At 44.4% G+C, this 21,014-nt stretch overlaps 1 protein-coding gene across 1 annotated transcript in view; it reads right to left on the minus strand.

Moving 5' to 3' along the window:
* Positions 1-2,600: 2,600 nt before the first annotated feature.
* Positions 2,601-21,014, minus strand: part of PPARG (peroxisome proliferator activated receptor gamma) — a gene marked incomplete at its 3' end in the record, with an annotated part of 75,773 nt that continues 57,359 nt past the window's right edge. Inside the window, exon 7 of the mRNA XM_080718092.1 lies at positions 2,601-2,848. Within this exon, the coding sequence (XP_080574218.1) occupies positions 2,601-2,848 (248 nt within the window). The remainder of the gene's footprint in view (positions 2,849-21,014) is intronic.

Here is a 21,014-nt window from a genome sequence, read left to right on the forward strand (position 1 = left end):
CTCAGGTCGGCCCAGGTTTTGATTGTGGATGAAGAAAAAGGGTGCGTAGACATGGCTCATCTGCGGCTGTCCTGTTATCTTTCTTTTCCACTCACAGCAGAAAAAAGGGAGCCAGGTGATTGTCAGAGAAGGTGCTGGGGATAAGGCTCGTGTGGGAGCTGGAAACCCTTCTTTTGACTCTTGACCAAAGCCACTTTAATTCCTATTTTTTATTAACACAAATCCCTAAGTGTGCTTTGTGTCCAGGGAAAGTACTATGAATAACGGATGATACATGTGTTGATTAACTTGTGAATCGTCCTGGGGGAGAGAGAACGAGAGGGAGGGAGGGAGCCCAGAGAAAGGCGCGGGAGCTTTGGAGGCTGAATAGAATCTGTTGTAAAATATTTAGCAAATGATCATCCAAGCCACAGGGAAAAAAAATGTCAGAGAGATGGGAATTAAGGAGCTGCCAGGATTTAAAAGCTATTTAATGCTAACCAGCAGTGTCAAAGAGCTGAGCGCATCCCCTCCATTGGCAACCACGGCCCCCATAATGTGGAAAAGGCTTGGACGGGCTGCGGAGTGCTGGTGGGAACTGCGATCCAGCAGCAAGCTGAAAGGGTTTTTGTTTTCGGGCCTCGTAAACAAGGCTTCTCCTCTGAGGCCCCGCCCAGGACCGTCTACCTTGTAGAGCGCTTTCACACGCTTTTTAAAGATTTGCCTGATGATAAACTCTGGAGCCACAAGTCTGAAAACTCTTGTCAGTCATCCGGATGTTTCAAAATACCCCAGTGCTCAGCATCGGGGTTGCAAAGAATAACCATATGACAGAGTGAATTTGTCACTCTCCTTCCAAATGTTTGGATGTCACTGGATGACAGCTTTAGTCTCTGGTCCCAATGTGGCTTGGCTGTAATCCGCCATTCTAAAGGTTTGGGCTCTGAAGGGGTCTCTCCCAGAGGGCTAGGCCTTGTACATTTGTAGGGCTGGGATCACGATCCCCTCTATACTCGGCTCTTCAGAGACAGCTTTAAGGAAAGGATGAAAAGGTCTTTCTTGATGCCATAGCTTGAAGGCCCCCAATACGCCATTTTATATAAAGGGTGCTAGCATATATATATATATATTATAATATATATGCATATATTACGTATAATATATGTCTATATATGCCTATATATTATTTTTGTGTGTGGTATGGGGAATGGAACCCAGAGGCATTCTACCTCCAAGCTATACCCCCAAGCCTACTTATTTACTTATTTATTTATTTATTTATTTTGGTGTTACTGGGGGTGGAACCCAGGGGCTTTTCTACCTCCAGGCTACACTCCCAGACCTATTTTATACTTTATTTGGAAACAGGGCCTCACTAAGTTGCCGAGAGCCTCACTCAATAGCTGAGGCTGGCTTCGAACCTGTGCGATCCTCCTGTCTCAGCCTCCCAAGCGCTGGGATTACAAGCGTGCGCCACCACGCCCAGCTCAGAGTTGTAAATTGAGTGAAAAAAAATTATTTGGGTGAGAATGATAGTTTATCAGCAGTTTCATTCACATTTTTTAAATGATTGAGAAACTTGTGTGTGGTGGCGCACGCTTGTAATCCTAGTACTTGGGAGGCTGAGACAGGAGGATTGGGGTTTGAGGACAGCCTCAGCTACTTAGAGAGGCCCTCTGCAACTCAGTGAGACCCTGATTCAAAATAAAGAATAAAAAATGGGGCTGGGGTATAGCTTAGAGGTAGAATTCCCCTGGGCTCCATCCCCAGTACCGCAAAAAAAAAAAAAAAAAAAAAAAAAAAAAAAAAAAAAGGTAAAAAGAAATAGGGTCGGGGTGTAGCTCAGAGGTAGAACGCCTCTGGATTCAATCCCCAGTATCGCAAAAAAAAAAAAAAAAAAAAAGGTAAAAAGAAATAGGGTCGGGGTGTAGCTCAGAGGTAGAATGCCTCTGGATTCAATCCCCAGTACTGCAAGAAAAAATAAAAAGACTGAGAAAGAAGGAAGGAAGGAAGGAAATAATAAAAGGGTGTGTGTAACACACACACACACACACACACACACACACACACACACACACACACACACATACACACACAGACAAAGGAGCCAGGCATGGTGGCGCATACTTGTAATCCCAGCATTTGGGAGGCTGAGACCGGAGGATCACAGTTCGCAGCCAGTCTCAGCTACTTAGTGAGGCCCTTTTCAACTCAGTGGGACCCTGTTTCAAATCTTAAAAGACTAAAGGCTGGGGGGTGTAGCTCAGAGATAGAATGCCCCCGAGTTCCATCCCCAGTACCACCACCAAAAAAAAAAAAGTGTGTATGTATGTGGGGGGAACCCAGGAGCACAGGATGGAGAAGACACCGGACTCAGTCTTCCAATACCATCGAGCCATTTCATAACATGATAACTTTTAATATTAAAAGTAAATTGCAAATGTATCTTTATAAACAATATGCATAAAATAGATCATATTCTAAAACCTTTTCTTTTTAAAATCCTTTTTTTTTTTTCACAGTACAATTTCTTTGGTGTCAGATTCCCACCCCCCACCCACCCCCAAACAATAGTGCAATCGGAAAAAGGGACAGGCTGTTGGTGGAGCTGGACTTCTCTGCTAGTACAAGTCCTTGTAGATCTCCTGGAGGAGCGGGTGGAGGCTCATGTCTGTCTCCGTCTTCTTTATCACTTGCAAGAGCTGCACGTGCTCCGTGACTATCTGTCTGAGGTCTGTCATTTTCTGGAGTAGCTTGGCAAACAGTTGCGAGGATTCGGGGTGGTTCAGCTTCAGCTGCAGCTCGAGGGCTTGCAGCAGGTTGTCTTGGATATCTTCAATGGGTTTCACATTCAGCAAGCCGGGGCGGTCTGCAGGAGCAGAGGCAGAAAACACAGAAGGGGGTTCAGTCAAAGCGGCCTCTGGGCTCTGGATTTCTCTGAGGTCTGGGCAGCCCAGGACCAAACATCTATTTTTTTTGTGTGTGTGTGCGGGTCTGGGTATGGAACCCAGGGGCATTTGACCTCCGAGCTACACCCCCTGCCCTATTTTTTATTCTTTATTTTGAAACAGGGTCTTGCTAAGTTGCCGAGGGCCTCACCGAGTAGCTGAGGCTGGCCGCGAACCATGATCCTCCGGTCTCAGCCTCCCGAATGCTGTGATTGCAAGTGTGCGTCACCACGCCCGGCCTACTTTTGCTTTTTTTTGTTTTTTTTCCACAATGCTCAGTGTGAAACCCAGGGCCTGGTCCATGCTAGATAGTACTGTGATACTGAGGCACATCCCCCAACCCCTGCTTTATGCAGGGAGGGAGGTAAGCCCCTGGTAGGTAAGATCTGAGTTTGTAATAGAAACCCAAACACCAAAGCTCGTTCCAGGAACATGATTTGTCCAGCCACGACGAAATCTGGAAGGTGGTTGTAATATGGCGTCAGAAAAATCCTGACCCCCAAACTGGACCTCTTCTACCAACACATTTCTCCACAGAAATCACATTTTCACATTTCCAGTGATGACTCTGTTTATATTATATAGCGTCTACCTGATTTTTTTTTTACAACTGCTTCAAGCATGCTTTCAAGAGATGCTTATGATATTATGATAAAAACACTGGTTTAAAATGCTGTGATGGAGTTGAGCGTGGTGGCGCACGCTTGTCATACCAGCCCTTGGGAGGATCGCACGGGTTCGAAGCCAGCCTCAGCTACTTAGTGAGGCTCTCAGCAACTTAGTGAGACCCTGTTTCAAAATAAAGAATAAAAAAATAGGGCAGGGGATGTAGCTTGGAGGTAGAATGCCCCTGGGTTCCATCCTTAATACCGAAAAAAAAAAAGTAAATAAAAATAAAATAAAATGCTGTGATGGTTTGGAAGGAGAGAATCCCCCTTCCTCCCAAATTGTAACAGATTTCTTCTGAGTGGTGACACTGCAGGTAATTTTCACCAATTCTTGTTTCAATTTGCAAACGGTGAGCTTAAATTACTTGTAAACTTTTGACGTTTTCTTCATTATTATTCAATAAATCCTCAAGTGCTTTCATTTCACCTGTGAATGGATTCTTCATTATATTTTCTCCTCTATCCCTGCTGGGGTTTAAAAGGCTATTGATGCCGGGTGTGGTGGGCACGCTTGTAATCCCCGCACTTGGGAGGCGGAGACAGGAGGATCGCGCAGGTTCGAAGCCAGCCGCGCTGGCTTAAGAGACCCTGTTTCCAAAAATAAAAAAGCATAAAATAGGTCTGGGAGTGTAGCCCGGAGGTAGAAGGGCTTTCAGGAACCCCAGTACCACCAAAAAAATAATAATAAAAAACTAAATAAATAAATAAAAGGCTATTGATTTTACTCCACTGGATCGATTCCAACTTTCTGAACTTTCGGCAGTTCGAATACTGTTTGGTCGCGGAGTTTTCCTTTTTGGGATAGATAGTTACACATGCAAATAACAGTGGCTGTATTTCTTCTTCCCAGTGTTCACACTTCTGATTTCCTTTCCCTGCTATACCTTTCTGACTAAAACCTCTAATATGGTATCAGATAATAACACAAGTACGAGATGTCCTCGGATGCTCCTCCTGCCTCAGCCTCCCGAGTAGCTGGGGCCAAGGCGGGGTGCTCTCGTTTTTACCTTTGTAGGAAACGCTCCTAATGGCTTACTACTGAGGATGATGTTTGCTCTAGATTATGGTGAATGTGTTATATTCTTGGCTTTCCAAGAATTTTAAAGTTTTGAATTTGTTTTACTCGGGAATGTTGACTGAATTTTATAAAAACGTGTTAAAATTCTTCTATCAGAAGAGATATGATATCTAGAGAGATACGGTTTTATCTTAACCTGAAACAGTGACTTACATGAATAGATTTCTTATGCCTCTGGATAAAGATATTTACTCATATTTGCTAGTATTTTATTTAGAGTTTTTATATTTGTACGTGATACTGGCTCAGAGTGTTAACTCTGTGTGTGTGTGTGTGTGTGTGTGTGTGTGTGTGTGTGATCTTTTGAAAGATTTTTTTTTTCTGTTACAATATAGGAGTTACCTGTTTCTTGGAATTCATTACCATTAAAACTTGGTTACAAATATTTGCCTATGTTTAATTCTTCTTTCATTGCTTGTAATCTATTCAGACTGGCCAAGAACCTGCGATCCTCCTGTCTCAGTCCCCCAAGTACTGGGATTACAAGTGTGCACTGTCATGTCTGGCTCAATACTTAATTATTTTAGTATTGAGATTTCTTATTTTTTAATAAATACAATTTGGGGGGCTCTAAATCTTCCTCTAAGTGTCATTTGGTTTCATCCTATTAGGTTTTTTTTGTGTGTGTATGTGGTACTGGAGTTCCTGGAAGCCCTTCTACCTCTGGGCTCCACTCCCAGACCTATTTTATATTTTTGGAAACAGGGTCTCTTACGCCAGCGTGGCTGGCTTCGAACCTGCGCGATCCTCCTGTCTCCGCCTCCCAAGCGCGGGGATTACAAGCGTGCGCCACCACGCCCGGCCTATCCTATTAGGTTTTATAAATTGCTTTCATCGTTTTTTTTCCTTACATAACCTTTCTTACCATTTTGATTTTTGTTTTAACCCATGGGTAATACAGAAGTATGTTTTTAAATTTCCCAGTAGAAAGCTTGGGTTTGGGTTCTTCACTACCTTTGAGCCTTATATGGTGTGTAGGCGTGTGCTGGGAACTGAGTCCAGGGGTGCTCTGCCACTGAGCTGTATCCCTGGCTCTTTTTATATTTATTGATTGAATTGTTTGTTTATTTATTTGGTACTGGGGATTAAACCCCAGGGGTCTGGTGTATGCTAGGAAATACTCTACCACTAAGCCACATCCTTATTTATTATTTTGAGACAGAGTCTTGCTAATTTGCATAGGCTAGCCTCAAATTTGTGATAGTTCTGCTTCAGCCTACAACGTAGGTGGGATTACAGGTGTTTACCATGTCACCTTATTTACTAATTTTTTTTTTTTTGCAGTACAAGGGATGGAACCCAGGGGCATTGTACCTCAGAGGTACACCCCAAACCTTATTTTTTAGTCTTTTTATTTTTGAAACAGGGTCTCTCTGAGTTCCGAAGGGCCTCACTAAGTAGCTGAGGCTGTTGGTGAATCGTGATCCTCCTGTCTCAGCCTCCCCAATGCTGGGATTACAAGGTGTGCTACCATGCCTGGCTTGGTTTACTAATTTTTTCTGAGGCTGGGCTCGAACCTGTGATCCTCCTGTCTTAACCTCCCAAGTAATAGGATCATAGGCACGCACCACCACACCAGACTTGCTTTCTAATTTTTAAGTTTGTTGCATTAGGTTAGAATATAAGGTCTTCTCTTTAAGGTCTATCAGAAGGCAGAGTTAATGTACAATAAAAGATGCACATAAGCATCTTTTATTGATTTTTTTTTTTTTTTTTGGTCTCTGTGTATATGTGTGGTACTAGGGATTGAGCCCTAAAGGCATTCTACCTTTGAGCTATACCCCAGCTCAATTTTCTTTCTTTTCATTTCTTTCTTTCTTTTTTTTTTTTTTTTTGTGGGTCTGGGGATGGAACCCAGAGGCATTTGACCTCCGAGCCCTATTTTTTATTCTTTATTTTGAAACCGGGTCTCAATGAGTTGCAGAGGGCCTCACTAAGTAGCTGAGGCTGTCCGCGAACCACGATCCTCCAGGTCTCAGCCTCTCGAATGCTGGGATTACAAGCGTGCGCCACCATGCCCGGCTCCAATTTTATTTCTAATTTGAGACAGGGTCTTGCTAGATTGATGAGCGTCTCACTACTCGCTGAGGCTGTCCTTGAATCTGTGATTCACCTGTCTCAGTCTCCCAAGTACAGGGATTATAGGCACTGCCACCATGCCCGGCTTATCTTGTGTTGATTTTGAATGTCAGCGCTTGATGGCTATTTATTCTCTTAAAACTGTTAACCCGGCTCCCTTTCACTGTGTGAGTTGTACTTGCCTTTTAATATCCAAGTTCCCTGGACACCCCGTATTCCATCAGGACTCGGTGCGTGCGCAGATTCTGGGCCCCGGCCTGGAGCTGTCTGAGTCTAGCACTGAGAGCGATCCTTAGTCCAGAATGGAGCCCACAATACGAGTCCACCCTGGAATCCTTCCTCCTTCTTCTCAACTCTTCCTGTCTCCTTCCCTGGGTCTTCAGGGCACCCCATAAACACCTCAATCACTACTCGGTTGGATTTTACCAACTGAATGTCTATTTCTCAAAGACTGTGCTAAGGGCCTTAATAAACGCACACATCACTGAATTTCCACACTAACCCTGAGAGGCCATACTTTACAGAAAGGGACAAGGAGACTTGAAGGAAAGAATTAGCTTGTGTCAAGATCTGTTACATGCTAGGAAAAGGCAGAACTGGAATTTGGATCAAAGTCTTTCTGATTCCAAATGCTGTCTGCTCTCTTTTTTAACCCTATTCCTTTGTAAGTTCTTATTTCTTGTTTCTCTCCCGGTTGGCCTGGAGGTATCAGGGTGCAGAGACCGTATCCTGATCTGCTCTGAACCTCCAGCCCAGTGCCTGGGAAGCGTGTGTGGTTGGCAGAGTTAATGAGCGAGAGGTTATTCTGGCTGGGTGTTTTAGACCCAAAAGAAAACACAATTCTCCTGGTTGGCGAATAATCCTAGAGGCAGAATCGCCACAATGAAGAAGTCTCAGTCAACAGTGTTCTGCCATATCTAAAAAAACTCTTGTAACCTTTATCCATTGAGGTGAGGCTTGGTACCACAATGCAGAATACAGAGAGGTCTTAGGGTGAGATTTTCTCCTAAAAGAAACATTCCTATTTTTTTTTCCACTAAAAAAAGAATGTTTTAGCCAGGCATGGGGGTACATTCTTGTAATCCCAGTCTTTGGGAGACCGAGACAGGAGGATCGCAGGTTCACGGCCAGCCTCAGCTATTTAGTGAGGCCCTCTGCAACTTAGTGAGACCCTGTTTCAAAATAAAGAATAAAAAATAGGGCTGGGTATGGTGGCGCACGCTTGTAATCCCAGCATTCAGAGGCTGAGACCGGAGGATCATAGTTTGAGGACAGCCTCAGCTACTTAGTGAGGCTCTTTGCAGCTCAGTGAAACCCTGTTTCAAAATAAAAAATAAAAAATAGTTCTGCAAAAAGAAAGAAATGTCTTTGGTTTGATTTCTTTTTTCCTCCTGTAATTTTTCATATATATCACACTGGATTAGATTCTGTGTGCATGTGTTTGTGTGTGTGTGTGCGTGTGCGCACGTGCTTGCTCTAGCATTTAATTTTGGAACCACTAGCAAAAAAAAAAAAAAAAAAAAGCTCCTATTCTGAGAATGAAAATGAAACAAATTAGTGCTGGCCCAGAGATTCATACCTCTCAAGAGTCATGTCTTTCTCATAGTTGTTACACTATAATGAAAACCACTGATACTTCAAGGAAAGCAAGGTTCTGGATCGGAGCTTTGGGGTTACTGATTGCTGAGACACCCCCCCCCCCAACTAGCCAGCGGTCAGGATCTCAGAGGCCAGCGGCCGTGTGAACATGGTGCGTCTGAGCGGCAGCAGCCCGGGCACGTACGTGCTGAGCGGGGCTTCCTCCCGGGCCGGGCCCACACAGCGCTTTGTGGGATTCTCTGCTCGCTGGACACTGGCTACCCAAACCTCTCTCCTTTCTCTTTCCTTGGGGCTGTGTCAGCGGGGTCAAAACTTCTGCTGCAGAAATGACAGTCATCTTCTAGTCGGTCTCATTTATCAAGCAACCAAACCCTACGATGCAATGAATGGGGCTTGCTGGAAATACTTGGCCCCGGTGCAATAAATGTAACTTGCCCCCCTAGGAGCGGGGAAGGATCTGGTTTGGATTTTCAAACCCCTCTTTGGCAAGTTACTCTTTATGATGTGATGGATGATGTTTGGCTGCCATGCTAAAATTCTGTGGCCACGGATTAAGTATATTGTCTCCAATGACAAGTTAGATCATTTTCGGATCAGTCCCACTGTCCCCCTGACAGGCCCTCAGTCAGGGGGAAATGGTTTGGGGAAGAAGCCTGCTTATTCTCCTCCTTGGTCTTTCAGTCAACATCTCCATGACCTTGGGACAGCCGATTAAGCACACTGGGCTCAACTTCCTCCTCGCTATACTCTGGATCGGCCTCAATTGGTTATCTATCTCTACATCCCTAATTCAAAAGTTCTAGGATGTATTCCCATGTATAACTCCCTCTAGTACGTAACTCACATAATTCAACTGGGGAAATCAACTCAAAGCCCTAATTGGAAAAGTGCAGTAACAGGTTTACACATTCAACTTTGAATAACTGGCTTATTTAAGAAAGAAAAACAGAAGAAGGAGGAGGAAGAGGAAGAGGAGGAGGAGGAGGAGGAGGAGGAGGAGGAGGAGGAGGAGGAGGAGGAAAAACAACAAAACCTCTTAGGGTCTTAAGCCAGCCTGAGAGTCAAGGGCAAAAGCCATCTACCCGTTGTTCCTTGCCCTCTGCCCTTGTTTCTTCTGGGTCCTCTTTCTCTAATTTCCTCTCCACACACACACTCAGACCTCTACTGAGCTGAACTGGGGCCACAGGTGAGCCAGAGGATTCTTTCTGAACACCTTAACAGAGCCACCCACCATGTCTGTCTTCCCTCCCATCTCCACCCCCAGCAGCCTCTGCCTGCAAGGCGCTCTCCCAAGGGCCGTCTGAGGTCCTGCTGCACCTTGCTGGGAACGAGAGGTGGGTCTGGCGCACATTCAGGGTCAAGGGCCCGCTCTGCTGGTGGAGGGCCTTTGGGGAAGTGCCCGTTGACTCACAGGCTTAGCACTGTTGGAGGCTGGAGTCAATTACTGACTCCTTACTCCCCAGGCAGCAAAGAATTGGGAAAGAAACCTTTCCGTTCTCTATTTGTGCAGACCTGCCTGGAATTGATTAGAGAGTATGCTGATGATGGCCAGGTCTACGAAGCTTCCATCTTATCCAGATTCTGCTGCCACATCAAGGGGAGAATTTATCTGAAGCAGATTCAGGTTCTCTGACCCTCCTGGGATCCGCCCCCAGACTCTGGGCCGGGAGTTTCCAGAGCGGGGATGATCTCAGGGGGAGGGTTACTTAGGGATCCAGGTGGTCACAGGTGAGTGTTCGGAAGCAGAGAAATCCCAACATGGGTCACGGATCCATGGGTCATTTTGTCTCTACTCTGTGAACCGTGGCCTCGCCTTTCTCTGTCGGCTGTGACAGCGTCTAATTTGAAAGGGACTGTGTTCAGGGTGTTTGGAGGCAGGGGGACTGTTTGCTGGGCAGCTGTAGATGAATCCAGACAATGAAAGGCCTCAGTTCAGGTACAGGGGAACGCTCGCAAGGAAGATAGACACTTAGGACTCTGTACTTTGTAATTGAACCTTCTTTTAAACTTCTGCTCTAATTTCCTCTGGGGTGTCCCTCCCCTAAATTGTAGAACCAAGTGGATATTTTTTTTTGGCGGGTTTGGGGATAGAATCCAGGGGCATTTGACCTCTGAGCTACATCCCCTACCCTATTTTTTATTCTGTATTTTGAAACAGGGTCTCGCTAAGTTGCCGAGAGGCTCACTAAGTAGCTGAGGCTGTCCGTGAACCGTGATCCTCTTGTCTCAGCCTCCCGAATGCTGGGATTACAAGCGTGCGCCACCACGCCCAAGTGGATTTGGAAACTGAAGACCTGACTTGAGTCTTGTCTCCTTTTCATGTTTCTGTGTGCCTCTGGACAAGCCCTTTGTGGGTTTTGTCTTAAATTTATTTATTTATTGTCTATTATCGATTTATTTTTGGTGCTAGGGATTGAACCCAGGGGCATTCTACCTCTGAGCTACACCCCCAGCCCTATTTTATATTTTAATTTGGAAACAAGGTCTCCCGACTTGCTAAGATCTTGCCTGTGATCCTCCTGGTTCAGCCTCCCAAATACGGGCATGAGCCATCACAGACAGCTCTTGGGTTTAATTCTTCAGACAACACTAACACTTCTCTCAGAAGGCTGGGGTGGGGATGAGATGGTGAGGGAGCATTAGAATGAGATGATTAATCCTTTGTGCTTCCTGAAATGAAGACAATTGCCACTGGCTTGGGATTGCACTCTCTTAGTATTGTTCAGAGAATTAAATGAGTTACTGGGTGGAAAATGTTTAGAGCCTGATAAATGGTAAGTTAGCTGTGACTAGCTTTATTGGTGTCCCTTAAACTTGCCTCTTTCCCCTTCTTTTCTTCTCTTATTTCTCTGAATTTTCCTGTGTTCTTTCCTACGATTTCTCCCCACATCGTTCCCTTTGACCCCTCTCCTTTGCCCTCCGTGAGGTTCTCTTTTCCAATTCTGAGACCAATTCTGAGATGGAACCTTGCGGGCCAGTGTATCAGGAATGTAGAGGGGGCAGCCAGGCTAATTATAGCGCTAAGGAGTGGATGATTTTAGAAGCAATATAATTTCATGCTGCTAACAGGAGAAAAAGAGCAGCTTGCAAAAGACCGAGCTTGCAAACCCCTTTTACAAACAGATGAAGGTCATCTGCAGTCAGCGATCTGCTGTGGACGGACCCGTCGCTGGTCGAGCCCTCCCACCCAAGTGGGCTAACAGCTTAGCGCTTCCCCGTGTAAGCACGGTTTCACATGAAGAAATGTTTTTTTCTCTGTCCTTATTGAAAAACAATTGTGTTTACGATTTAGCCCCATGGTGAAAAGGGATAGCCACGACAATGAAACCAAACCCAGCCAATATTTTCTTGTATATCTGCTCACTAAGTAGCAATTGCATATAGATACACCTCATCTCAGACACTCAGCCCCCACCTCCAAAGAACCAACTCTGAAACTAAAACGCAAGCGTAAGAGTGGCAAGGCGGGCGCCACCCTCCTCCGTGTGTGCACAGCTTTTAGTTCACGCTATGGCGTGCCTCCGGTGCTTTATTTCCAGATCTTTCAGGATAGAAACCTGTCTCTCTATTTCTGCCCTGCCCTTGGGAGCCCTTGCATCGCATCCCTGTCTGTGTGCACCTGGGGTTAGGGCCCCTCGCTGTGGGGACCACTCAAGATCACCACATTTAAATTCAGCTAAGCGCTTTGTCTTCCTGGTTTGTACAGGACAAGCGGAGCTATCTGCAGTTCCGCCTTTACACCAAGAGATGCGGGTATATTTTTTGTTCTTTCTGTGTCCAAGATGGGCTGGATTCGGCCTGGAATTGGGAGCGGGAGGTGGAGCAGAAATAGAAGAATGATCTCTCCAAGCTTCAACCTGTTATATCGTTGCCCTTAAACTCTGTTATACCCTTGCTCCACTCTGCCATTTTCTAAAACAAGAGAAAGAGAGCCGGGCGTGGTGGTACACACTTGTAATCCCAGCATTTGGGAGGCCGAGGCAGGAGGATCGCGGTTCGAGGACAGCTTCAGCCACTTAGCGAGGCCCTTAGCAACTCAGTGAGACCGGTTTCAAAAATAAATTAAAAAAAAAAAGAAGAAAACAAGAGAAAAAACAGAGAGGGTAGGGTTAAGAGAAGAGGGCTTTAAGAACACCCTCTCTTCCCGACTCCCTCAACTTCTATACATGACCGCAGAAACCAAAGGCAGTCACCAAGACAGAGTTGCCAAGTGTAATTCTCTATACCCGCTTCCCCACCAAGGTCTTCCTTTCCAAGGTCATTGAGAGGTTTTCTGAAAAGAGCCTGTGATCTCAAAACAGAGGTATGATGTTCAAATACAACCACTAAATACAGTGCCCCTCACCCCACCCCAAGTTCCTGGGAATTCTGGGAAGGTGGGAGCCTACCACAGTCTAACCCTTCCCTGTCTCCTTGGGGGTCAACAAGGCTTTCCCATCCCTCTCTCATTTTCGGGCCCCTCCTCCTTCCTCGGTATCTCTTTCCCCTTTGGGTTTTGTTCTCAACCTACAACTAATCCCTTTAAAGTGATAGCCGATAAAGGGATTAGCTGAGAACTCCCTAGGGGTATTTATATTGTAATAGGGACTTTAAGAATGACTATTGGTGGGACTTCAAGTCATCTGACTGGCAGGAAGGAGTGGAGCTGCTTCAAGTGATATCTCACCAGGGAAAGGGGAAATTAACATTTATTGCATGCTTAACATGTTCCAGGCAAGGTGCCAGAGGCTTCGCATAATGTTATTTCATTTGCGTGGGGAACTGATAAGGAAATTAAGGCTCACAGAGGTGGAATAATTGCTCACAACCACTTCTAGAAGTGTGGAGTGGGGGCTTTTGAACTCCTGTCCCAAAAGCCTGATTCCAAAGCCCCCCCCCCCCAGTCCACCCTGCCTGTTTGTGGAACTACCCTCTGGAGGAGACTTCGCACCCGAGCAGCACGGTGGCTCTTGGCGGGTGGCCTGTGTTTAAGAGTGACTTGTACTGGTTTCGTTCTTTCTGTCTTGCAGAAGATCCCTCCGAATGGCACGGTGAGTGGTACCAGTCTGGAAGGCTGCCTGAGGTCACCCAGAGTTTAAACACACATTGTGAGAGTTTAAAATGCTAACGCGCTCCAAAAAGCAGCCCCACCAACCGCCCCGGACTGAACCTTTTCCAAGACAGCCGGTGTGGGGACTGGAATGACTCAGCAGTGTGACTTTCAATCCCAGTTCTAAGCTCAAATAAAATTGTTTGCTTACTCACTGAGATCCAGCCTGAGTAGAGGAGAAAGTCCTATTTCTGAAGCAGTCATAGATTAAAAAAAAAAAAAAAAAAAAAAAGCTGTTTCTGCCTTCTACAAAGGACATAAACCTGTAGATATGTTTGGTTTTTCTTTTCATTCTTTGGTGTGCATATATATCTGTGGGTTTGAAGTTTGTCAGATGATTCTAGATGTGTTATCATTACCCATCAATCTATGCCAACCCCCAGCTCTCTGGTTTTTAGTATCTGAGTACCAGTTAAGAACTCAAAAATATACCCCATCCCTGTCATACCACTGCAGGTGATGAAAATAGAAAACAAATAGAATGTTTCTAGAGAACTCAAATTGAGTCATTATTCCAACGAGTTGTGGCAGCATTGCACACGCAGTATAGGTGCCCATTAGATATCTCAACCATTAATAAATGAGTGCCTGTACTCTGGGACACAGTTGATATCCTAATGGCAGATCTGAGCCATGTTAACAGAACCAGCTATCTTGCTCCAGAGAAGTAAGATGTCCTTGTCTGTCTGTCTGTCTGACTGTCTTCCTTTCCTTTCTTTCTTTCTTTCTTTCTTTCTTTCTTTCTTTCTTTCTTTCTTTCTTTCTTTCTTTCTTTCTTCTTTTTTTTTTTTGTGGTACTGGGGTTCCTGGAAGCCCTTCTACCTCCGGGCTACACTCCCAGACTATTTTTGTTTTTGGAAACAGGGTATCTTAAGCCAGCGCGGCTGGCTTCGAACCTGCCTGATCCTCCTGTCTCCGCCTCCCAAGCGCGGGGATTACAAGCGTGCGCCACCACGCCCGGCCGTCCTTGTTTATTTTCAATACCCCAAGAAGAGTCAGAAAAACAACAAGGTACCAGCCTGAGTCTTATCCAAAGAAACTATAGAGAAGGAAGTTACATCTTTAGCTGGTATAGACAATGTAGGGAGAGGTTGACCTAGTGCTCAGAGCACGTGCACAAAACCCTGGGCTCAGTCCCCAGTGCCCAAAACATAACTAAATAAAGTTGGCCTATTGCTATTGATAGTTGTTCTTAATATCTAAGTTTTTTTTAAATATTTTGGATTTTGTCTCTCTTTTTCTTCTTCTTTAATTGGTAAAGAAGATAATCACAGACTGAGAAGATGGGGAGCCTTTGGGTTGAGTAGAAATAAGAGTTTCTCTAAGCTCGGCTTTCCTTGAAACCGAAGAGACCCACTGAAGCACATATACTCTGCCTTTCCAAAGAAAAGTGTTCATGTTATGGAGTGAAACACAAGGATGAGGCTTCCCATCTTAAAGTTGAGAACATACTCCCCAAACCAGTGTTCCACATGCTCTGTGGATGGCTTGGGTTCTGGGACTCGGAATCAGGTGTTCTGCTATTATTGCCTAGTGAGGATGTATTTGTCTGCTTGCTTATGCAGGGCAGGAAGAAACGAAGGCAACTGGACAGCATTTTAACAGTTCTAAGTTCCTTTCACAACCACTGAAAGTTCCTTTCATTGAGTCTTAGAAATAACAGTTCTAAGTTCCTTTCTGCAACCACTTATCTTTGTTAGAACCTAGTAAAAGGTGATACCTGATCAAGTAGAAATGTATTCATTATTTAAAGTCTGCCATCCACTTCTGGCGGGGAGGGGGGGAGCTTCTACAAACAGCACCCCTGATGTTCAAATACCTGGGTATCTAAAAGACTTAAGAACCACAAGCAGCAGCCTCCAACAATATCACTGGGCCCTGTGCCCAGCAATTTTCAAAATTAAAGGGGTAACTCTGTTAGATGGTTGGGTTAAAATAAGGTCTTAAGAAGAACTCTGAATACTCATGAGTAATAAATAATCTGAACTATAACCTTGAAATTATCTTAAAGTAAACATTTAGAGACAGCACGGAAATGGGTAACTTTTCTGGTAGCTACCAAAGAACTCCAAGCCCGTGGTGAGTAAGTGAGGTCCTTCCATGTATCAATACATGAAAGACAACAGAATTCAGTGGTTGGTTACATAAATGGAACCCAGTGGCTCGTGCAAAGGAGTATTCTAGGACTGAGCCTCATCCTCAGCCCCAGCTATGCTAATTTATTTATTTAATTTTTTATTTTTGGTGTGTGTATGGTACTGGGATTAAACCCATGGGAAATTCTACCTCTGAGCTACACTCCCAATCCTATTTTATTTTTTATTTTTAAAATTTATTTATTTTTGCGGTACTGTGGTGGAACCCAGGGACATTCTGCACCCCCAGCCTCATTTTTTTATTCTTTATTTTGAAACAGGGTCTCACTGAGTTTCAAAGGACCTCACTAAGTAGTAGCTGAGGCTGTCTTCGAACCATGATCCTCTGGTCTCAGCCTCCCGAATGCTGGGATTACAAGTGTGTGCCACCACGCCCAGCTTTATTTTTTATTTTGAAGCAGGGTCTTACTAAGTTGTAGAGGGCCTTGCTCTAAAGCTGAAGCTGGCTATGAACCAGTGATTCTCCTGCCTCAACCTCCCAAGTACTGGGTTTCAGGCATGTATCACCAGGCCCAGCTTCAGGTGTGCTAATTTTTTTTTGTGTGTGTATATAGTACTAGAGATTGAACCAGGGGCATTCTACCTCTGAACTATACCCCTAGCCCTATTTTCTTTATTTTGAATCAGCGTCTAAGTTGCGGAGGACCTCACAAGTTGTTGAGGCTGGCTGCAAACCTGGGATCTTCCTGGCTCAGCTTCCCAAGTAGTGGAATTAAAGCATGTGCCACCATGCCTGGAAGGTGTGCTAATTTTAAAATCTGAGAGACCTGGGTCTGAACCTTGGCCTCATCAATTAGTAGCTCTGTAACCTTGGGCAAATTGCTTTATCTCTCTGAATTTCCATTTTCTTCATCTATAAAATGGGGATAATGTGGATCATACATAGCTAAAGGAAAGATTACATAAAGACTGTGTACATGTATGTATGTAAAATGTTTAGCAGAGCTGGATGTGGTGGCGCACGCTTGCAACCCTAGTACTTGGGAGGCTGAGACAAGAGGATGGCAGGTTCACAGCCAGCCTCACTACTTACTGGGGCCCTCTGCAATTTAGTGAGACCCTGCTTCAAAATAAAGAATAAAAGCCCGGCATGGTGGTGCATGCTTGTAATCCCAGCATTCAGGAGGCTGAGAGCTGAGGATCGCGGTTTGCGGACAGCCTCGGCTGCTTAGTGAGGCCCTTTGCAACTCAGTGAGACCTTGTCTCAAAATAAAGAATAAAAAATAGGGCAGGGGGTATAGCTCGGAGGTTGAATGCCCCTGGGTTCCATTACCAGACCCGCAAAAAATAAATAAATAAATAAATAAATAAATAAAAAATAGGGCTAGAGGGTTAGGGTTAGGATTACCACAATAAGTAAGAATAATTAAATAAATAAATAAATAAATAAATGTTTAGCATATGTTTTGGCACTCAGTGAAATATTCAGCAAATGGTGGTGATTACTATTATTTCAGATTATTATTCATTTAATACCATTTATTGAGTAACTTATTCTGGGCCAGGTGTTATGCTTTGATTCTACGTTAATTCCAACAAATTAAAAAGTATATCCATAGCCAGGCATGGTGGCGCACGCTTGTAATCCCCGCACTTGGGAGGTGGAGACAGGAGGATCACGCAGGTTCGAAGCCAGCCTCGCTGGCTTAAGAGACCCTGTTTCCAAATAAAAATATAAAAATAGGTCTGGGAGTGTAGCCCGGAGGTAGATGGGCTTCCAGGAACCCCAGTACCACCAAAAAAATAAAAAATGAAAATAAATAAAAAGTATATCTATTTATCCCTGTGTGAGCCATAGGAAGCCCCAGTTATTGACCTGCCAGAATGAGTTGTTATTAAGTGGACAGAGGATGTCCACTCTTCTTAGATCTGCAAGTGTAAGCTATGGGAAACAATTCTCCCTTCTTCTATGCTATCTTCTCTGTCTACTCAACGGCTGGTCATTCCAAAAACAGCTGTCCAGAGCCGCTTCAGAAATGGGATGGTGCTGGTATTGCTGGAAAAAAGAGCTTCCCTATAGGTGGTTTGCATGACCAAGCCAGACTCTGGAAGGTAAATAAAAGGACGCTGGATGACTTGCCATCTGGGGCCACTGCAGTGACATTTGTATCGTCTCTGTCATTCAGACAACGATGGAAATTTGCCTTGAAAAAAATACATTGTAAAATCCAACGAATTTCCTCCCTCATATCTTGGAAGTATAGGAAGAGTCGAAATGGATTCCAAACTGTTTTGAATTAACAAAAAGCTTTTTCCTGTAGTAGAGTTCCAGCTGGAACCCTCCAAGGCTTTGCTTTACCAAACAGCACACGCTCAAGGGGGCAAACATCCAGTAGAGAATCCCGGGACTTGTCAGCTTTTCTGAGCTTTCCACTTGGCTTTGGTCCCAGAGTAGGGTTTGGGAGTTTGCTAGGCAGGCCGCCATCAGGCTGTGGCACCAGCTGCAAATATAGCCTGGCTGGAGGCAGCTTTATTATTAAGCCAAAAGGTGTGCTTGCTTGTAATCCCAGTAAATAAGATTTCTCGTGCACCCTCTAGTCATACTACTGGATAGGTATTATTTGCTGGGATTACGAGGAAGCACACCTTTGGCTTAGAGGCCTGGGCCTCCAGGGAGATGGGGAAGGACGCGAAGGCTGTGGCCACCAGCACCAGAGTGAAGATGACAGTGATCCCCTACCCAGGAGACACAGGGGACAGGGCGGCTGGGGGTGGCAGTTACGGTCCCCGGATTGCAAGCCTAGTTCTACTACTCCTTAGTTAGAACCTTTTAGACAAATTGCTTCTGTCTACGACCCTCACTTCTCCTATGACATGAGACTAAAGACACCATCCAGGTCTACTGACAGAATAGTCGTGAAAGAAAGGGCACATTCCGTTTTCATGCCAGAAGATTGCTATTCTTTTGGTTCGGTCTAATTCTTGCCCCAAGCTCAGGGAAGAAAGAACGGTGAAGAACGGTTTGAGAACTAGGTCATCTTCCTCAGCCAAAATTGGCTTTGAGAGCTGGTGGGGAGCCGGGATGCTCTTCAGAGGCGAGGCAAAATCTGAGCACCAGATCAAGAGGAGTCCGCAGTTTTTAGGGGCGAAGCGGAATGACAGGAACTCTGGCTTCCCCAGCAAATCCTGAGTCGGGGCGAATCGGTTACTTCCATCCAGAAAAACTGCACTTGGTTTCCCCCAATCCCTCCCCACCTTGCTCTCCTATGGAAGCCATTTGCCTTCCTCCTCTCTTAGTCGAGGGTCCCAAGTGCCTTCGAAGGAAAGCTCTTCTGTGATTCTGCGGCTGAAAATGAGGTCGCCTGGATCCCTACCTACCAAGACTGCTTCAGACTGGGTAGGGTCAGGCGTTTGTTTAGTGGGTCAAAGCCTCTGGCTAACATAAATATTTCCCCCTTCTGAAGTTCCAGTATGGGGGGGGGACTAATTGAGAACAACTAATAAACCCCAATCTAAGATATTGATCTCACCATCTATAGATGCCGGAGGGCTTACTGGAAGCCAGTGTTTGGGCTGGGAATGAGACTGCTGGACGGCCCTTACCTGGCCTACACCCAATCAACTTCTCTGAATAAAGAAGAGAATCACAGTCCTGTGAGTTGGGCAAACACAAGTCCAGTTTATTCATCCTTATCTACTGCCTGTATATCTACAAAAGCAAACTTTGGTCAAGGAAGAATTTGGCTTTTGATGCAGGAATGAGTCAATGGTAATTTTTTTTTTTTTAATTTGAGGAAGTCAAAAATTATTTATAGGAGTTTCCTTGCATTATAAGCATAGATAAAAGATTTTAATGATTTGTGGCAGGTTGCTACCTTCAGATTTCCTTTATGTTCTGAGGATCAAATAAAATCTGGATGTTGGCTTTCATGAAGACAGCCTGTATAAGGCTAAAAGTTTCTGTTTATTTAATGGCTATATTTCAATGGCATCATTTTTAATTTTCATAAACCAATATGAATTAAACCCAGCAACTGCAATAGTGAATTAAATGCAATTGCATTGCTTATAGAGCTATTTCTTGACAACTGAATGTGCTTTTTTTTGGGGGGGGGGCCTGTGCTGGGGACGGAACCCAGGGTCTCAAGCATGCTACAAAGAGCTGTACCACTGAGCTACATCCCCAGCCCCAATTAATTACAATCTTGAAGGACTGAAGAACCAGTGATTTTTAAAATAATCTAAGTTGTTAACAAGTTTATTATTTAATTTATTATTTATTATTTAATTGATTTTTTTGTGGTACTGGGGTGGAACCCAGAGGCTTTATACCTCTGGGCTACACTCCGAGACTTATTTTATATTTTATTTGGAAACAGGGTCTCAGTAAGTTGCTGAGAGCCTCACTAAGTAGCTGAGGCTTAATTGATTATTTTTTTAATAATCTAACTTGGTAGATATTAGGGGCAGTAATGGCATTTTTTTTTCTAGAAGGAACAGCCTTATTGTCTCATGTACCCATCAAACAACACTGCTCAGGTTTATGAAGCCCAGGATGAAGATTCATTCTCCCTCTCCTCTCCCTCGCTCCCTCCCTCCCTTCTTCCCTCCGCCTATCCCTCCCTCCCCCTCTTTTTGTCCCTTAGTCTCAGTAGTGGGAATATAAACTGCGGCAGACTTCATGGAAAGCAAGCCGCTGGGCGATGATGCAATAAAAGAATTAGAAATGTTCACGGCCAGCAACTCCATTTCTGGTAACTAGGAATGGGAAAACAGTCTGAAGTTTGGATAAAAATTTACACATAAGAATGTTGAATGTTCACTAGAGAAAAATTTAGAACACATTTCCAGTGTTCTCAATTGAATTTATTTATTTGTAATACTGGGCATTAAACTCAGGGGCATTTAACCTCTGAGCTATACCCCAGCCCTATTTTTCATACTTTATTTGGAAACAGGGTCTCAATAAGTTGCAGAGGGCCTCACTAAGTAGCTGAGGCTGGCTGCGAACCTGTGCGATCCTCCTGTCTCAGCCTCCCAAATGCGGGGATTACAAGGGTGCACCACCACGCCCAACTTCTAATCCAGTTTTTCAAAATTTAATATTCCCCCCCAGGAATTTCAAATACACTGGAATCCTATTCTTTGACACTGAAATTAATCAAAGATCCTAAAGGGACTCATTTGACCCTTTAGATTTGGTCAAAATGTTAAAACACACTGGAGAGTATACTTTTGTTCCACTAAACAACATCAAAATGTTATTTTAATTAATTAATTAATTTATTTATTTATTTTTATAGTACTAGGAATGGAACCCAGGGACATTCTACCTCTGAGCTATACCTCCAGCTCTATTTATTTTATTTTATTTTTTGTGGTACTGGGGGTGGAACCCAGGGGCTTTTCTACTTCCAGGTTATACTCCCAGACCTATTTTATACTTTATTTGGAACCAGGGTCTCACTAAGTTGCTGA

The sequence above is a fragment of the Muscardinus avellanarius genome (assembly GCF_963383645.1).
Source record: "Muscardinus avellanarius genome assembly, chromosome: 22".
NCBI lineage: Eukaryota > Metazoa > Chordata > Mammalia > Rodentia > Gliridae > Muscardinus > Muscardinus avellanarius.